The sequence below is a fragment of the Vulpes vulpes genome, chromosome 14, assembly GCF_048418805.1.
Source record: "Vulpes vulpes isolate BD-2025 chromosome 14, VulVul3, whole genome shotgun sequence".
In the NCBI taxonomy this organism is placed as follows: domain Eukaryota; kingdom Metazoa; phylum Chordata; class Mammalia; order Carnivora; family Canidae; genus Vulpes; species Vulpes vulpes.
The window spans coordinates 42,987,337-43,002,107 of NC_132793.1; the positions used below are offsets into that span (position 1 = coordinate 42,987,337).

At 45.2% G+C, this 14,771-nt stretch overlaps 1 protein-coding gene across 1 annotated transcript; it reads left to right on the forward strand.

The window, feature by feature from the left end:
• The first annotated feature begins 203 nt into the window (after positions 1–203).
• SMIM26 (small integral membrane protein 26) lies at positions 204–1,878 on the forward strand. Its single transcript, XM_072736496.1, has 2 exons — positions 204–361; positions 1,489–1,878. The coding sequence occupies exons 1-2, from the start codon at positions 244–246 to the stop codon at positions 1,653–1,655; spliced, it is 285 nt and encodes a 94-aa protein (XP_072592597.1). The 5' UTR covers positions 204–243; the 3' UTR covers positions 1,656–1,878.
• The last annotated feature ends 12,893 nt before the right edge of the window (positions 1,879–14,771 follow it).

The following is a 14,771-nucleotide window of genomic DNA, read 5'->3' on the forward strand; positions in this document are numbered from 1 at the left end:
TCACGTGGCATGCGAGTCTGTGGGTACCCGGCTCAGCAGGGAAACCCTCCGAATGTCACACCTTTTAAGAGGTCCAGTCCCGGGCGCGACTTTCGGGACTACACGCCCCAGGATGCACACGGGCCGGAGCAGGAAGCGGCTTCCCGGAGTCGGCTCTCTATTGGGGGCGGCGGCCGGGGGGCCGACCGGAAGTCCCGCCCCGCCCTGGACCTCGTGGGGTGGCGTCCTTCCGCGAGCCGGGTGATGCGCGCGGATCAGGCCGCCTCTTGGTACCGGCGGATGTCCGGGCTCTACGCGGTGGGAGCCTGGACCACGTTGGGCTCCTTGATTTATTTAGGCCGGAAAAAGAGCAAGCCCCCAGGTACGACCCTCCGGCGGCCTTCCGCGGGGGGGGGGGGGGGGGGGGCGGGTTGTCCCGAGCGGCGGTCACAGAAGCGGCCTCGCTGCGGTGCAAGCCTCGGGTTTATTCTGCAAAACTAGTGGGAACTGCTGTTGGGAGCAGTTCGCTGTAATTGAGTCTGCCTGGAACTCCCTTTAAGTCCTCCTGCCTGCTCGTGCATTTGAAGAATCTGTGCAAGATTCCAGAGGCAGTGTCAGAGACCCCGGGCGGAGGTCTATGTAAGGAGGAGCTGCGGCGGCCCCGTTCGTCCGCGTTGCGGTGGGCGAGCAGACGGTTGGAGCCGCCCCGCCAGCCGGGAGCCTTCCGTCCTGCCCGCTCCCCGCCCGCCGCGGGCGGGAAATCCGCGGACCGGGAGCGCGTTCCGGGCCGGGGGCCGCACTTGCCGGAGCGGATGGACTTTGTGTGTGGATGAAGGTTTCCTAGAACTGGGGCACCTGGTGGCTCAGTGGTCAGGCGTCTGCCTTTGTCTCGGGTCGTGATCCTGGGGTCCTGGGATCCAGTGGGATCCAGTCCCGCATCGGGCTCCCTGCATGGAGCCTGCTTCTCCAACTCTGCCTGTGTCTCTGCCTCTCTCTCTATGTGTCTGTCATGAATAAATATATAAAATCTTAAAAAAAAAAAAAAGAAAGAAAGAAGAAAGGAAGGAAGGAAGAAAGGAAGAAAAGAAGAAAAGAAAGGAAGAAAGAAAATATCCTGGAACTGCGGTTGCACGGATCTGAATATACTAAAAGCCATTCAGGGGTACATTTCAAACGAGTTGGTTGTAGGATACGTACATCTTGGGAAAGTTGTTCTGTAAAATCCATGCTGAAGATTACATTGAGTGATGAAGATTATCAGTGGCCTGAAAGTCCATGTGTCCAGTAGTGAGCTTTGAAACCTTGCAGTGTCTGTAGTAGCGGTCGTGCCATAGTTCTTTATTTTTCTTTTTTATGGACAGAAAATGGTGTCAGGAACTTGACGGGCGGGGGGGGGGCGGTAATTCTTATCACAGTTTATTTTATTTCTTAGACTTGACTAATAATTTTAAGGAGTGCGGTCTTAAGTTTAAAACGTTAATAATTCATGTCTTCCATTTTTTTCTAAAGGTGATGAAGTAGAGCAAAAGGATGTGTCAAGAAATGAAATGCTTGAGCCCCCAAAAGGGTTTTACATGGAAACAATTGTGACGTATAAAGAAGATTTTGTTCCAGTCACTGACAGGATCCTCAACTTCTTAAAATCATGGACAGGTGGCCCCGGACCAGAATCATGATTAACTGCTGAATGCTGAGGATGCCTGGGTGGCTCAGCAGTTTAGCACCGCCTTCAGCCCAGGGCGTAATCCTGGAGACCCAGGATCGAGTCCAACATCGGGCTCCCTGCATGGAGCCTGCTCCTCCCTCTGCCTGTGTCTCTGCCTCTCTCTCTCTCTTTCTCTCTCTGTCTCTCATGAATAAATATCTCTCATGAATAAATAAAATCTTTAAAAAAAAAAAGGGAAAAACTGCTGAATGCTGAAAACAGGACTTTTGTTCAGCATCTACATTTGATGGATGCTTTTTTTTTTAATTAATTTTTATTGGTGTTCAATTTACCAACATACAGAAAAACACCCAGTGCTCATCCCGTCAAGTGTCCACCTCAGTGCCCGTCACCCATTCCCCTCCAACACCCGCCCTCCTCCCCTTCCACCACCCCTAGTTCGTTTCCCCGAGTTAGGAGTCTTTATGTTCTGTCTCCCTTCCTGATATTTCCCAACATTTCTTTTCCCTTCCTTTATATTCCCTTTCACTATTATTCATATTCCCCAAATGAATGAGAACATACACTGTTTGTCCTTCTCCGATTGACTTATTTCACTCAGCATAATACCCTCCAGTTCCATCCACGTTGAAGCAAATGGTGGGTATTTGTCGTTTCTAATTGCTGAGTAATATTCCATTGTATACATAAACCACATCTTCTTTATCCATTCATCTTTCGATGGACACCGAGGCTCCTTCCACAGTTTGGCTATTGTGGCCATGCTGATAGAAACATCGGGGTGCAGGTGTCCTGACGTTTCACTGCATCTGAATCTTTGGGGTAAATCCCCAACAGTGCAATTGCTGGGTCGTAGGGCAGGTCTATTTTTAACTCTTTGAGGAACCTCCACACAGTTTTCCAGAGTGGCTGCACCAGTTCACATTCCCACCAACAGTGTAAGAGGGTTCCCTTTTCTCTACATCCTCTCCAACATTTGTTGTTTCCTGCCTTGTTGATTTTCCCCATTCTCACTGGTGTGAGGTGGTATCTCATTGTGGTTTTGATTTGTATTTCCCTGATGGCAAGTGATGCAGAGCATTTTCTCATGTGCATGTTGGCCATGTCCATGTCTTCCTCTGTGAGATTTCTCTTCATGTCTTTTGCCCATTTCGTGATTGGATTGTTTGTTTCTTTGGTGTTGAGTTTAATAAGTTCTTTATAGATTTTGGAAACTAGCCCTTTATCTGATATGTCATTTGCAAATATCTTCTCCCATTCTGTAGGTTGTCTTTTAGTTTTGTTGACTGTATCCTTTGCTATGCAAAAGCTTCTTATCTTGATGAAGTCCCAATAGTTCATTTTTGCTTTTGTTTCTTTTGCCTTTGTGGATGTATCTTGCAAGAAGTTACTGTGGCCGAGTTCAAAAAGGGTGTTGCCTGTGTTCTCTTCTATGATTTTGATGGACTCTTGTCTCACATTTAGATCTCTCATCCATTTTGAGTTTATCTTTGTGTATGGTGAAAGAGAGTGGTCCAGTTTCATTCTTCTGCATGTGGATGTCCAATTTTCCCAACACCATTTATTGAAGAGACTGTCTTTCTTCCAATGGATAGTCTTTCCTCCTTTATCGAATATTAGTTGACCATACATTTCAGGATCCACTTCTGGGTTCTCTATTCTGTTCCATTGATCTATATATCTGTTTTTGTGCCAGTACCACACTGTCTTGCTGACCACAGCTTTGTAGTACAACCTGAAATCTGGCATTGTGATGCCCCCAGCTATGGTTTTCTTTTTTAAAATTCCCCTGGCTATTCGGGGTCTTTTCTGATTCCACACAAATCTTTTTTTTTTTTTTTTTTTAATTTTTATTTATTTATGATAGTCACAGAGAGAGAGAGAGAGGCAGAGACGTAGGCAGAGGGAGAAGCAGGCTCCATGCACCGGGAGCCCGATGTGGGATTCGATCCCGGGTCTCCAGGATCGCGCCCTGGGCCAAAGGCAGGCGCCAAACTGCTGCGCCACCCAGGGATCCCCCACACAAATCTTAAAATAATTTGTTCTAACTCTCTGAAGAAAGTCCATGGTATTTTGATAGGGATTGCATTAAACGTATAAATTGCCCTGGGTAACATTGACATTTTCACAATATTAATTCTGCCAATCCATGAGCATGGAATATTTTTCCATCTCTTTGTGTCTTCCTCAATTTCTTTCAGAAGTGTTCTATAGTTTTTAGGATATAGATCTTTTACCTCTTTGGTTAGGTTTATTCCTAGGTATCTTATGCTTTTGGGTGCAATTGTAAATGGGATTGACTCCTTAATTTCTCTTTCTTCAGTCTCATTGTTAGTGTATAGAAATGCCATTGATTTCTGGGCATTGATTTTGTATCCTGCCACACTGCCAAATTGCTGTATGAGTTCTAGCAATCTTGGGGTGGAGGCTTTTGGGTTTTCTATGTAGAGTATCATGTCATCGGCGAAGAGGGAGAGTTTGACTTCTTCTTTGCCAATTTGAATGCCTTTAATGTCTTTTTGTTGTCTGATAGCTGAGGCGAGGACTTCCAGAACTATGTTGAACAGCAGTGGTGAGAGTGGACATCCCTGTCTTGTTCCTGATCTTAGGGGAAAGGCTCCCAGTGCTTCCCCATTGAGAATGATATTTGCTGTGGGCTTTTCATAAATGGCCTTTAAGATGTCGAGGAAAGTTCCCTCTATCCCAACACTCTGAAGTGTTTTGATCAGGAATGGATGCTGTATTTTGTCAAATGCTTTCTCTGCATCTAATGAGAGTATCATATGGTTCTTGGTTTTTCTCTTGCTGATATGATGAATCACATTGATTGTTTTACGAGTGTTGAACCAGCCTTGTGTCCCAGGGATAAATCCTACTTGGTCATGGTGAATAATTTTCTTAATGTGTTGTTGGATCCTATTGGCTAGTATCTTGTTGAGAATTTTTGCATCCATGTTCATCAGGGATATTGGTCTTTAATTCTCCTTTTTGGTGGGGTCTTTGTCTGGTTTCGGAATTAAGGTGATGCTGGCCTCATAGAATGAATTTGGAAGTACTCCATCTCTTTCTATCTTTCCAAACAGCTTTAGTAGAATAGGTATGATTTCTTCTTTAAATGTTTGATAGAATTCCCCTGGGAAGCCATCTGGCCCTGGACTCTTGTGTCTTGGGAGGTTTTTGATGACTGCTTCAATTTCCTCCCTGGTTATTGGCCTGTTCAGGTTTTCTATTTATTTCTGCTCCAGTTTTGGTAGTTTGTGGCTTTCCAGGAATGCGTCCATTTCTTCTAGATTTCCTAATTTATTGGCGTACAGCTGTTCATAATATGTTTAAAATCATTTGTATTTCCTTGGTGTTTGTAGTGATCTCTCCTTTCTCATTCATGATTTTATTAATTTGAGTCTTCTCTCTCTTCTTTTTAATAAGGTTGGCTAATGGTTTATCTATCTTATTAATTCTTTCAAAGAACCAACTCCTGGTTCTGTTGATCTGTTCCACAGTTCTTTTGGTCTCGATATCATTGAGTTCTGCTCGAATTTTAATTAACTGTCTTCTTCTGCTGGGGGTGGGGTCTATTTGTTGCTTTTTCTCTAGTTCCTTTATGTGTAAGGTGAGCTTTTGAATTTGAGATCTTTCCAGTTTTTGAATGGATGCTTGTATTGCGATGTATTTCCCCCTCAGGACTGCTTTTGCTGCATCCCAAAGATTTTGAACGGTTGTATCTTCATTCTCATTAGTTTCCATGAATCTTTTTAATTCTTCCTTAATTTCCTGGTTGACCTTTTCATCTTTTAGCAGGATGGTCCTTAACCTCCACGTGTTTGTGGTCCTTCCAAACTTCTTGTTGTGATTAAGTTCTAATTTCAAGGCATTATGGTCTGAGAATATACAGGGGAGTATCCCGATCTTTTGGTATCGGTTCAGACCCGATTTGTGACCCAGTATGTGGTCTATTCTGGAGAAAGTTCCACGTGCACTTGAGAAGAATGTGTATTCAGTTGAGTTTGGATGTAAAGTTCTGTAGATATCTGTGACATCCATCTGGTCCAGTGTATCATCTAAAGCTCTCGTTTCTTTGGATATGTTGTGCTTAGAAGACCTATCGAGGGTAGAAAGAGCTAGATTGAAGTCACCAAGTATAAGTGTATTATTATCAAAGTATTTCTTCAGTTTGGTTATTAATTGGTTTAAATATTTGGCAGCTCCCACATTCGGGGCATATATATTGAGGATTGTTAAGTCCTCTTGTTGGATAGATCCTTTGAGTATGAGATAGTGTCCCTCTTCATCTCTCACTATAGTCTTTGGGGTAAATTTTAATTTATCTGATATAAGGATGGCAACCCCTGCTTTCTTTTGAGGACCATTTGAATGGTAAATGGTTCTCCAACCTTTTATTTTCAGGTTGTAGGTGTCCTTCTGTCTAAAATGAGTCTCTTGTAGACAGCAAATAGATGGGTCCTGCTTTTTTATCCAGTCTGAAACCCTGCGCCTTTTGATGGGGTCATTAAGCCCCTTCACGTTCAGAGTTACTATTGACAGATATGAGTTTAGTGTCATCATGATATCTATTCAGTCCTTGTTTTTGTGGATTGTTCCACTGAACTTCTTCTTAAAGGGGAATTTTAAGAGTCCCCCTTAAAATTTCTTGCAGAGCTGGTTTGGAGGTTACATATTCTTTCAGTTCCTGCCTGTCTTGGAAGCTCTTTATCTCTCCTTCCATTTTGAATGAAAGCCTTGCTGGATATAGTATTCTTGGTTGCATGTTCTTTTCATTTAGGACCCTGAATATATCCTGCCAGCCCTTTCTGGCCTGCCAGGTCTCTGTGGAGAGGTCTGCTGTTACCCTAATATTCCTCCCCATAAAAGTCAGGGACTTTTTTTCTCTTGCTGCTTTAAGGATCTTCTCCTTATCTTTGGAATTTGCAAGCTTCACTATTAAATGTAGAGGTGTTGAACGGTTTTTGTTGATTTTAGGGGGGGGGATCTCTCTATTTCCTGGATCTGAATGCCTGTTTCCCTTCCCAGATTAGGAAAGTTTTCAGCTAGGATTTGTTCAAATACATATTCTGGCCCTCTGTCCCTTTCGGCGCCCTCAGGAACCCCAATTAAATGTAGGTTTTTCTTCCTCAGGGTGTCATTTATTTCCCTTAATCTATCCTCATGGTCTTTTAATTGCTTGTCTCTTTTTTCCTCAGTTTCCCTCTTTGCCATCAACTTGTCTTCTATGTCACTCATTCGTTCTTCCACCTCGTTAAGCCTCGTCGTTAGGACTTCTAGCTTGGATTGCATCTCATTTAATTGATTTTTAATTTCTGCCTGATTGGATCTAAATTCTGCAGTCATGAAGTCTCTTGAGTCCTTTATGGTTTTTTCTAGAGCCACCAGTAGCTGTAAAATAGTGCTTCTGAATTGGCTTTCTGACATTGCATTGTAATCCATATTTTGTAACTCTGTGGGAGAGAGGGCTGTTTCTGATTCTTTTTTTTGAGGTGAGGTTTTCCTTCTAGTCATTTTGCTCAGTGCAGAGTGGCCAAAAACAAGTTGTATTGGCAAAAGGAGAAAAAGAGAGAGAAGGAAAGAAAAGAGAAAAAAAAAGAGAGAAGAAAAAAGGGAAAAAGAGAAGAAAAAGAAAAAGAAAGAAAGGAGAAAAAAGAAAAAAAAGGGGGGTGGGGGAAGCAATCAGAAATCAAGAAGAAAGAAAAAAAAAGCACAAAACAAAACAAAAAAAAAAAACAAAACAAAACAACAACAACAAAAAAACACGGGGGAGTATCTTCCGATTCTGTATACTTTAAGTCCCTTGACTTCCCCTGGAACTGGTCCGTCTAGCTGGTCTTCTGGGGGAGGAGCCTGTTGTGCTGATTTTCAGGTGTTAGCACTTGGGGGAGCTGCTCTGCCCCTGCCTGGTGCAGGGCTCAGTGGGGGTGTTTACCCCGTGAGGCCCCGGGAGGAAGCCACAGTGGCGGGGGCAGCTCTGGGACCCTGGAGTCAGCTCCCGCAGTAGCTCCGGGGCTCTCCGTCTGCAGGCCTGGGGGCTCCGGGCGGGGCCGCTGATCTGCTCAGTTCCAGGCAGGAGCGTCCTCGCTGTCCTGGGCCCTCCCGGCCTCTGCCTGTCCCTGGGGGAGGCCGGATCCTGGGCTGTGTCCCGGCGCCCTGTGCTCCGGGGCCTGCGCTGTTGGATCCGCGCTCCCGCCCCGCAGCCCCCTCCGCGGAGCCCCCGCCCGAGCCCCTCCGAGCTGCTCCGGGTCCCGCCGAGCGCTGCAGCCCTTAGGGAGCTCGGCGCATCTCCCGGGGCACAGGTGCCTGTTAGTGTCCCAGGGAGCCCGAGGGCGTCCCCGCCTTTCTGGGGATCCTGCTCCAATTCCCGGGGAGCCCCTTTCCACCCGGGAAGGTTGGTGCAGCTCCTGCTCCTCCGGGACGGGGCTCTCCTGTCCTGGGGACACTCGCCCCGGCCTCAGCCCGGCTCCTCGGGGCCCCTCCCCCTCGGAGGCCTTTTGTTTCTTTATTTCTTTTTTCCCCGTCTTCCTACCTTGATAGAAGCGCGAACTCTTCTCCCTGTAGCGTTCCAGCTGGTCTCTCTTTAAATCTCAGGCCGAATTCGTAGATTTTCAGGATGATTGGATGGTTTTCTAGGTAATTTGTTGAGGACAGGTGACTTGGAGACCCTGCTCTTCCGCCATCTTGCCCCTTCCCCCTGATGGCTGCTTTGATTTCCAGTTTATGTTTGTGAAACGTGGATCTGTATAATTTAATTTTGCTGTAAAACAAAATCACTAGTAGTATGCAATAAATCTTTCCTTGAGGAAAAGCAAACTTGCATATTTAAGAGGTGTCTCTCACAAGAGTGAAAGGTTGAAGTGAAATTTCACATTGAGCTTCCATAAGCTCAGTTTTCTGAAACTGTTTCATGTAACTTTATATTTCTTTCATGTTGTTGGCAGATAGGGCTTTAGTGGCCCCTTGAAGGTTGCATTCAGCAAATCTCCCACCTTCAGTCTGGGATTTATAGCAGCTCTTTGGTATGATTGAGTATTTGGTAAGTATGTTATAGATTAGATTTTATAACTCCTGAATTAAATAGATTTGGCCTGAGACGCCTGGGTGGCTCAGTGGTTGAGCAACTCCCTTTGACTTAGGGCATGATCCTGGGGTCCTGCGATTGAGTCCTACATCAGGTTCCCCTCGGGGAGACTGCATCTCTCTCTACCTGTGCCTTTGCCTCTCTGTGTCTCTCATGAATAAATAGACTAAAAAATAAATAGACTTTACCTTTTTATTAGGATCCATATAGGTACTCATTCCTTCAGGAGGGTTGGAATCAACCCCAACTGTGGCTACCAGTATTCTAGACACAGGGTACAGGGGATACAAAGTCAAGACTACGTGGGTCGTGCCCTAGATTGCTGCACTGATCTCCACTGGCTCTTACGGTTGCAAGTAACAAACCCATGTAAGTGAGCTTACATCAGAAAGGGGTGTTTATCAGAGATGTATATGGACAGCTCAGAATTATAGCAGAGTGTGTTGAGGTCCTAAGAGAGCCTGGCACCGGAATGGGAAGGCAGGCGGCCACTCGCTCGGCCCGCACGGGCTCTTGTCTGCCTTGTTGGCTCTCATTACACACCAGCCTCTCTCCCCTCCAACCCCACTTTCTGCAGTAGTAGAGCGAGGCCTTTGCCGTGGAGCCTGCTTGGGGTTCTCTCTCTCTTTCTATTGCTCCCCCCCAACACACCATGCCCCAGTCTCTCTCTGTTTTAAAAAAAATTTTAAAGGTGGCATTCGTTTCTCATTTGGGTAATGCTGCTTCCTAGCTATTTGGGACCCTGTGAGGAATAGGGATGCCTGGTAGGACAGGAATCCAGCATTTCTAGCTTCCTGCTACAGAACTGTTACTTTTAAACCTTTGCCTTGATTCCTTCTTGGTGTTGGTTCTACCATGTGGGGGGCCTGAGCAGTGTTTTGGTGCAGTCAACCTAAATGGCAAAAGATTCCAGGAAGTAACAGCTTCAGATGCCAGCAGCAGAGAGCCTCTTCCCAGGAATATCAGAGGTCAAGAATGGGTCACTACCTATAGGGTGAGTGCCCCAGTGGACCACCATGATCGGCAGCAAACATAGCAAGAAGCAAGGAAGGTGACCATAGGGAGAGAATCCGAAGCATGGAGAGGCGGGAACTGCAGCATAAACCTCATGGGAAACATTCCCAACTCAGAAACACAAGAACGAGGACTTGGGGCATTTGGCAGGTGAGAGCTAGTAATAGGTGACACCTGGGATAAATGAGCTTCCACCTTCACCTGGCAGTCAGTTTACCCGGAATCCATAATCTTGTGCCTCCGCCAACCCCCCTGAGGGGACATTGGCTTAGATTTTCCTGGGATTGTCTGGGTGTGTTAGCTGGATCTAGCCTCATGTGCCTCTCATATCAGCCTAGACCAAACTCCCCTGAACTGGAGATCTGTATCCACCCAGCATTACCACTTGTCCCCTAGCTACATCAAACCCCACAGCTGGAATCACTGCCTTCACCCACAGCATGCTCTTCATTTTGTGAAGATGTATATAATTTTGTGGAGACATTTTTCATACCTGAGAATGTTTTTATTCTATTCTCATGCTTGATTACTAATTGGCCTGGGTATAGAATTCCAAATTGGATAACATTTTTTTTCCTCCAAATTTTGAAAGCATTGATCCATTGTATTCTAGCCATCCCAATATTGTAGGTAAGAGTCCCAATCCTTTGTGACCTATTTTTTCCTTCCTAGACCTTTGGGACCCTCTCTTTACTATTCTGAAATCTCAGTGATGCATCTTGTGTAGCTCTTTATATTTTTTTTTAAAGATTTATTTACTCATTTTACAGAGAGAGAGTACAAGCAGGGAAAGGCAGAGGGAGAGAATATCCAAGCAGACTCAGAACACTGAGTCCAGGGCAGGGCTCAGTCCCATGACCCAGGATATCATGACCTCAGCCAAAACCAAGAGTCAGACATTTAATCGACTAAGCCACCCAGGTGCCCCCATGTGGCTCTTTTTCATTTGGCTGATCACTTAGTGGACTCTGGATTTCTAGAGACCCTTATTCAGTTCTGGGGGATTTTCTTATTTTTAGCAATTTCTCCCCCGCCTTTTTTTTTTTTTTTTTTAAAGATTTTATATATTTGTTTGGCAGCACAGGTAGGTGGAGTGGCAGGCAGAGGGAGAGGGAGAAGCAGGCTCCCCACTGAGCAGGGAGCGTGGTATGGGACTTGATCCCAGGACCTTGGGATCATGACCTGAACCGAAGGCAGGCACGTAACTGACTGAGACACCCAGATACCCCTCTTCCCTCTCTTTTTTGTTGTTGTTATTCTCTGTGTCTGAAAATCCTAATAGACATTCCAGACCTGTTTTTCATTATTTTGTAATTTTCTTAACTACTCTTCATCTCTGTTTTGCTCTACTTTTTTTGGAGAGGACGATTCATCTATACAGTCAACAAATATGTCCTGAGCCCTTACCCTGTGCCAGGCATTGTTCTGTGTTGTTGGGCACTATACAAACAGTGACTTATGCTGTTTTACCTTTTACCCAGGGAAGTGATAATAAAACCAGAAAATACAGGTCTTCTATAATCCAACTTTTTTAAAAATATATTTTATTTATTTATTCATGAGAGAGAGAGAGAGAGAGAGTGAGGCAGAGACACAGGCAGAGGGAGAAGCAGGCTCCAAGCAGGGATCCTGATGTGGGACTTGATCCCGGGACTCCAGGATCACACCCTGGGCCAAAGGCAGGCGCTAAACCGCTGAGCCACCCGGGGATCCATATAATCCAACTTTTTAATTGAATTTTTTATATTGGCTACATCTTTAACTTTCAAGAGCTCTTTCTTGTTTTCAGTTCTTTTTTTTTTTTTTTTGGATAGAGAATGCTCAAGTTAGGGATGAGGGGTTGGCAGAGGGGCAGAGGGAGGAGAGAGAGAATCTCAAGCAGATTCCATGCCCAGCTTGGAGCTTGATGCGCCCCTCTTCATTCTTTTTTTTTTTTTTAAAGATTTTATTTATTTATTCATGAGAGACAGAGGGTGGGGGAGCAGAGACACAGGCAGAGAGAGAAGCAGGCTCCATGCAGGGAGCCCAATGTGCGACCCGATCCTGGGTCCCCAGGATCACACCCTGGGCGGAAGGCAGTGTTAAACCGCTGAGCCACTTGGGCTGCCCTCTTGGTTCTTTTTTTAATGGCATCTCATTCACTGATGAACATTACCTTCTCATTGCTGAAAATATTCTAATATGTTTTACTCTCTTTTGCGTTGTGCCAGAAGTTCCCTTCTGCTGTTTGTTTTGCTCTCTGTCAGGTTGGAAGTATTTGTGTAAAACCCCCTCTTCCTGGACAGGTCTGGATTTAAGAACCATTTGCATCTGTGGGAGAGCCCTTATGATCAGGGTAAGTAAGGCCAGCTTTCTACTGGGGATGGCCTGGCTGGCAGGGTTCTTTGCAACATGCCAGAGAACTAGAGCGGTTCGTGTGGAAAAGGAACTTTGGAAAGGACACGGGAGAACTCCCAGGATTGGAAAGAGGGTCAGGGAAGCCTGGTTAGAGACATTTGGGCCAAGAATGGCACTCCAGGTATGGTGCTTGATCGCTGCCAAGTCCAGGCACCGTGGGAACATGTGGTGCTGGGGGGCAAGCCCCAGAATGGCTTCCTGGAGTGGCCTGCTTCTCATCACTCACCTCTAACCCTGTTTTGTGTAGTGAAACTCAATTGATAGTTGAGGGCCCACGTGTCTGGGCCCTCACTGCAAAGGAAGCTGGGAAAGTGAGTTTCTGATTCCCATACTAGAGATGTGTGAGGAAGTTCTCTGTCCTCTGTCCTTCCTAGAGGAAGATGTCCACAAAATGCTGGGTAGGCAAATACCATGACAGATGTCCCATTCTGGCAGCAGGCTCCACTTTTATTGGGAAGACCTGAAATGTCAGCATCTGGCAATCATTTATCCCAGAAGAAGTTCTTGTCTCTGCCCCCTGCAGGTAGGTGCCTAACAGTAGGAATTCTGGGAGCTGGGTGGGGGAGGGGCTTGGGGTACTTGGTCAGAACACAGATTTCATATAGTCCAGTGCTCTGTCCTCTGGCTGCCCCCGTGAGTATCTCCAAGCACAAACCTCCACTCTCCTGAGTAAAGGCCAGGGAAGTTCCTGGCTCTGTAGTGGGGGTCTGGTGCTTACACAGACCCTCGCATCCCTCTACTTACAGCCTATCCCCCACAGTGTACCTGCTACTTCCAATCACTGAGCTCTTCCAAGTTTCTGTGGGGCTAAAGAGCTGGCTTCTCTCTCTTTTTTAAAATATATATATATATATTTTAATGAGTTCAATTTGCCAACATATAGTATAACACCCAGTGCTCATCCCATCAAGTGCCCCCCTCAATGCCTGTCACCTAGTCACCCTATCCCCCCCCCCCCGCCTGCCTTCCCTTTCACTACCCCTTGTTCATTTCCCAGAGTTAGGAGTCTCTCATGGTTTGTCTCCCTCTCTAATTCTTCCCACTCAGTTCCCCTCCTTTCCCCTATAATCCACTATTTCCTATATTCCCCGTATGAGTAAAACTATATGATGATTGTCCTTCTCTGATTGATTTACTTCACTCAGCATAATACCCTCCAGTTCCATCCACGTTGAAACAAATGGCAGGTATTTGTCATTTCTAATGGCTGAGGAATATTCCATTGTATACATAGACCACAGCTTCTTTATCCATTCATCTGTCGAAAGGACATTGAGGATCCTTCCACAGTTTGGCTGTTGTGGACATTGCTGCTGTGAACATCGGGGTGCAGGTGTCCCAGTGTTTCACTGCATCTGTATCTTTGGGGTAAATCCTTAGTAGTGCAATTGCTGGGTCATAGGGTATCTCTATTTTTAACGCTTTGAGGAACCTCCACACAGTTTTCCAGAGTAGCTGCACCAGTTCACATTCCCACCAACAGTGCAAGAGGGTTCCCCTTTCTCCACATCCTCTCCAACATTTGTGGTTTCCTGTCTTGTTAATTTTCCCTATTCTCACTGGTGTGAGGTGGTATCTCATTGTGGTTTTGATCTGTATTTCCCTGATGGCCAGTGATGCGGAGCATTTTCTCATGTGCTTCTTGGCCATGTGTAGGTTTTCTTTGGTGAGATTTCTGTTCATGTCTTCTGCCCATTTCATGATTGGATTGTTTGTTTCTTTGCTGTTGAGTTTAATAAGTTCTTTATAGATCTTGGATACTAGCCCTTTATCTGATAGGCCATTTGCAAATATCTTCTCCCATTCTGTAGGTTGTCTTTTAGTTTTGTTGACTGTATCCTTTGCTGTGCAAAAGCTTCTTATCTTGATGAAGTCCCAATAGTTCATTTTTGCTTTTGTTTCTTTTGCCTTCGTGGATGTATCTTGCAAGAAGTTACTGTGGCCAAGTTCAAAAAGGGTGTTGCCTGTGTTCTCTTCTATGATTTTGATGGACTCTTGTCTCACATTTAGATCTCTCATCCATTTTGAGTTTATCTTTGTGTATGGTGAAAGAGAGTGGTCCAGTTTCATTCTTCTGCATGTGGATGTCCAATTTTCCCAACACCATTTATTGAAGAGACTGTCTTTCTTCCAATGGATAGACTTTCCTCCTTTATCGAATATTAGATGACCATACATTTCAGGGTCCACTTCTGGGTTCTCTATTCTGTTCCATTGATCTATGTGTCTGTTTTTGTGCCAGTACCACACTGTCTTGATGATCACAGCTTTGTAATACAGCTTGAAATCCAGCATTGTGATGCCCCCGGCTCTGGTTTTCTTTTTCAATATTCCCCTGGTTATTCAGGGTCTTTTCTGATTCCATACAAATCTTAAGATGATTTGTTCCAACTCTCTGAAGAAAGTCCATGGTATTTTGATAGGGATTGCATTGAATGTGTAAATTGCCCTGGGTAGCATAGATATTTTCACAATATTAATTCTTCCAATCCATGAGCATGGAATACTTTTCCATCTCTTTGTGTCTTCCTCAATTTCTTTTAGGAGTATTCTGTTTTTAGGGTATAGATCTTTGCCTCTTTGGTTAGGTTTATTCCTAGGTATCTTATGCTTTTGGGTGCAATTGTAAAT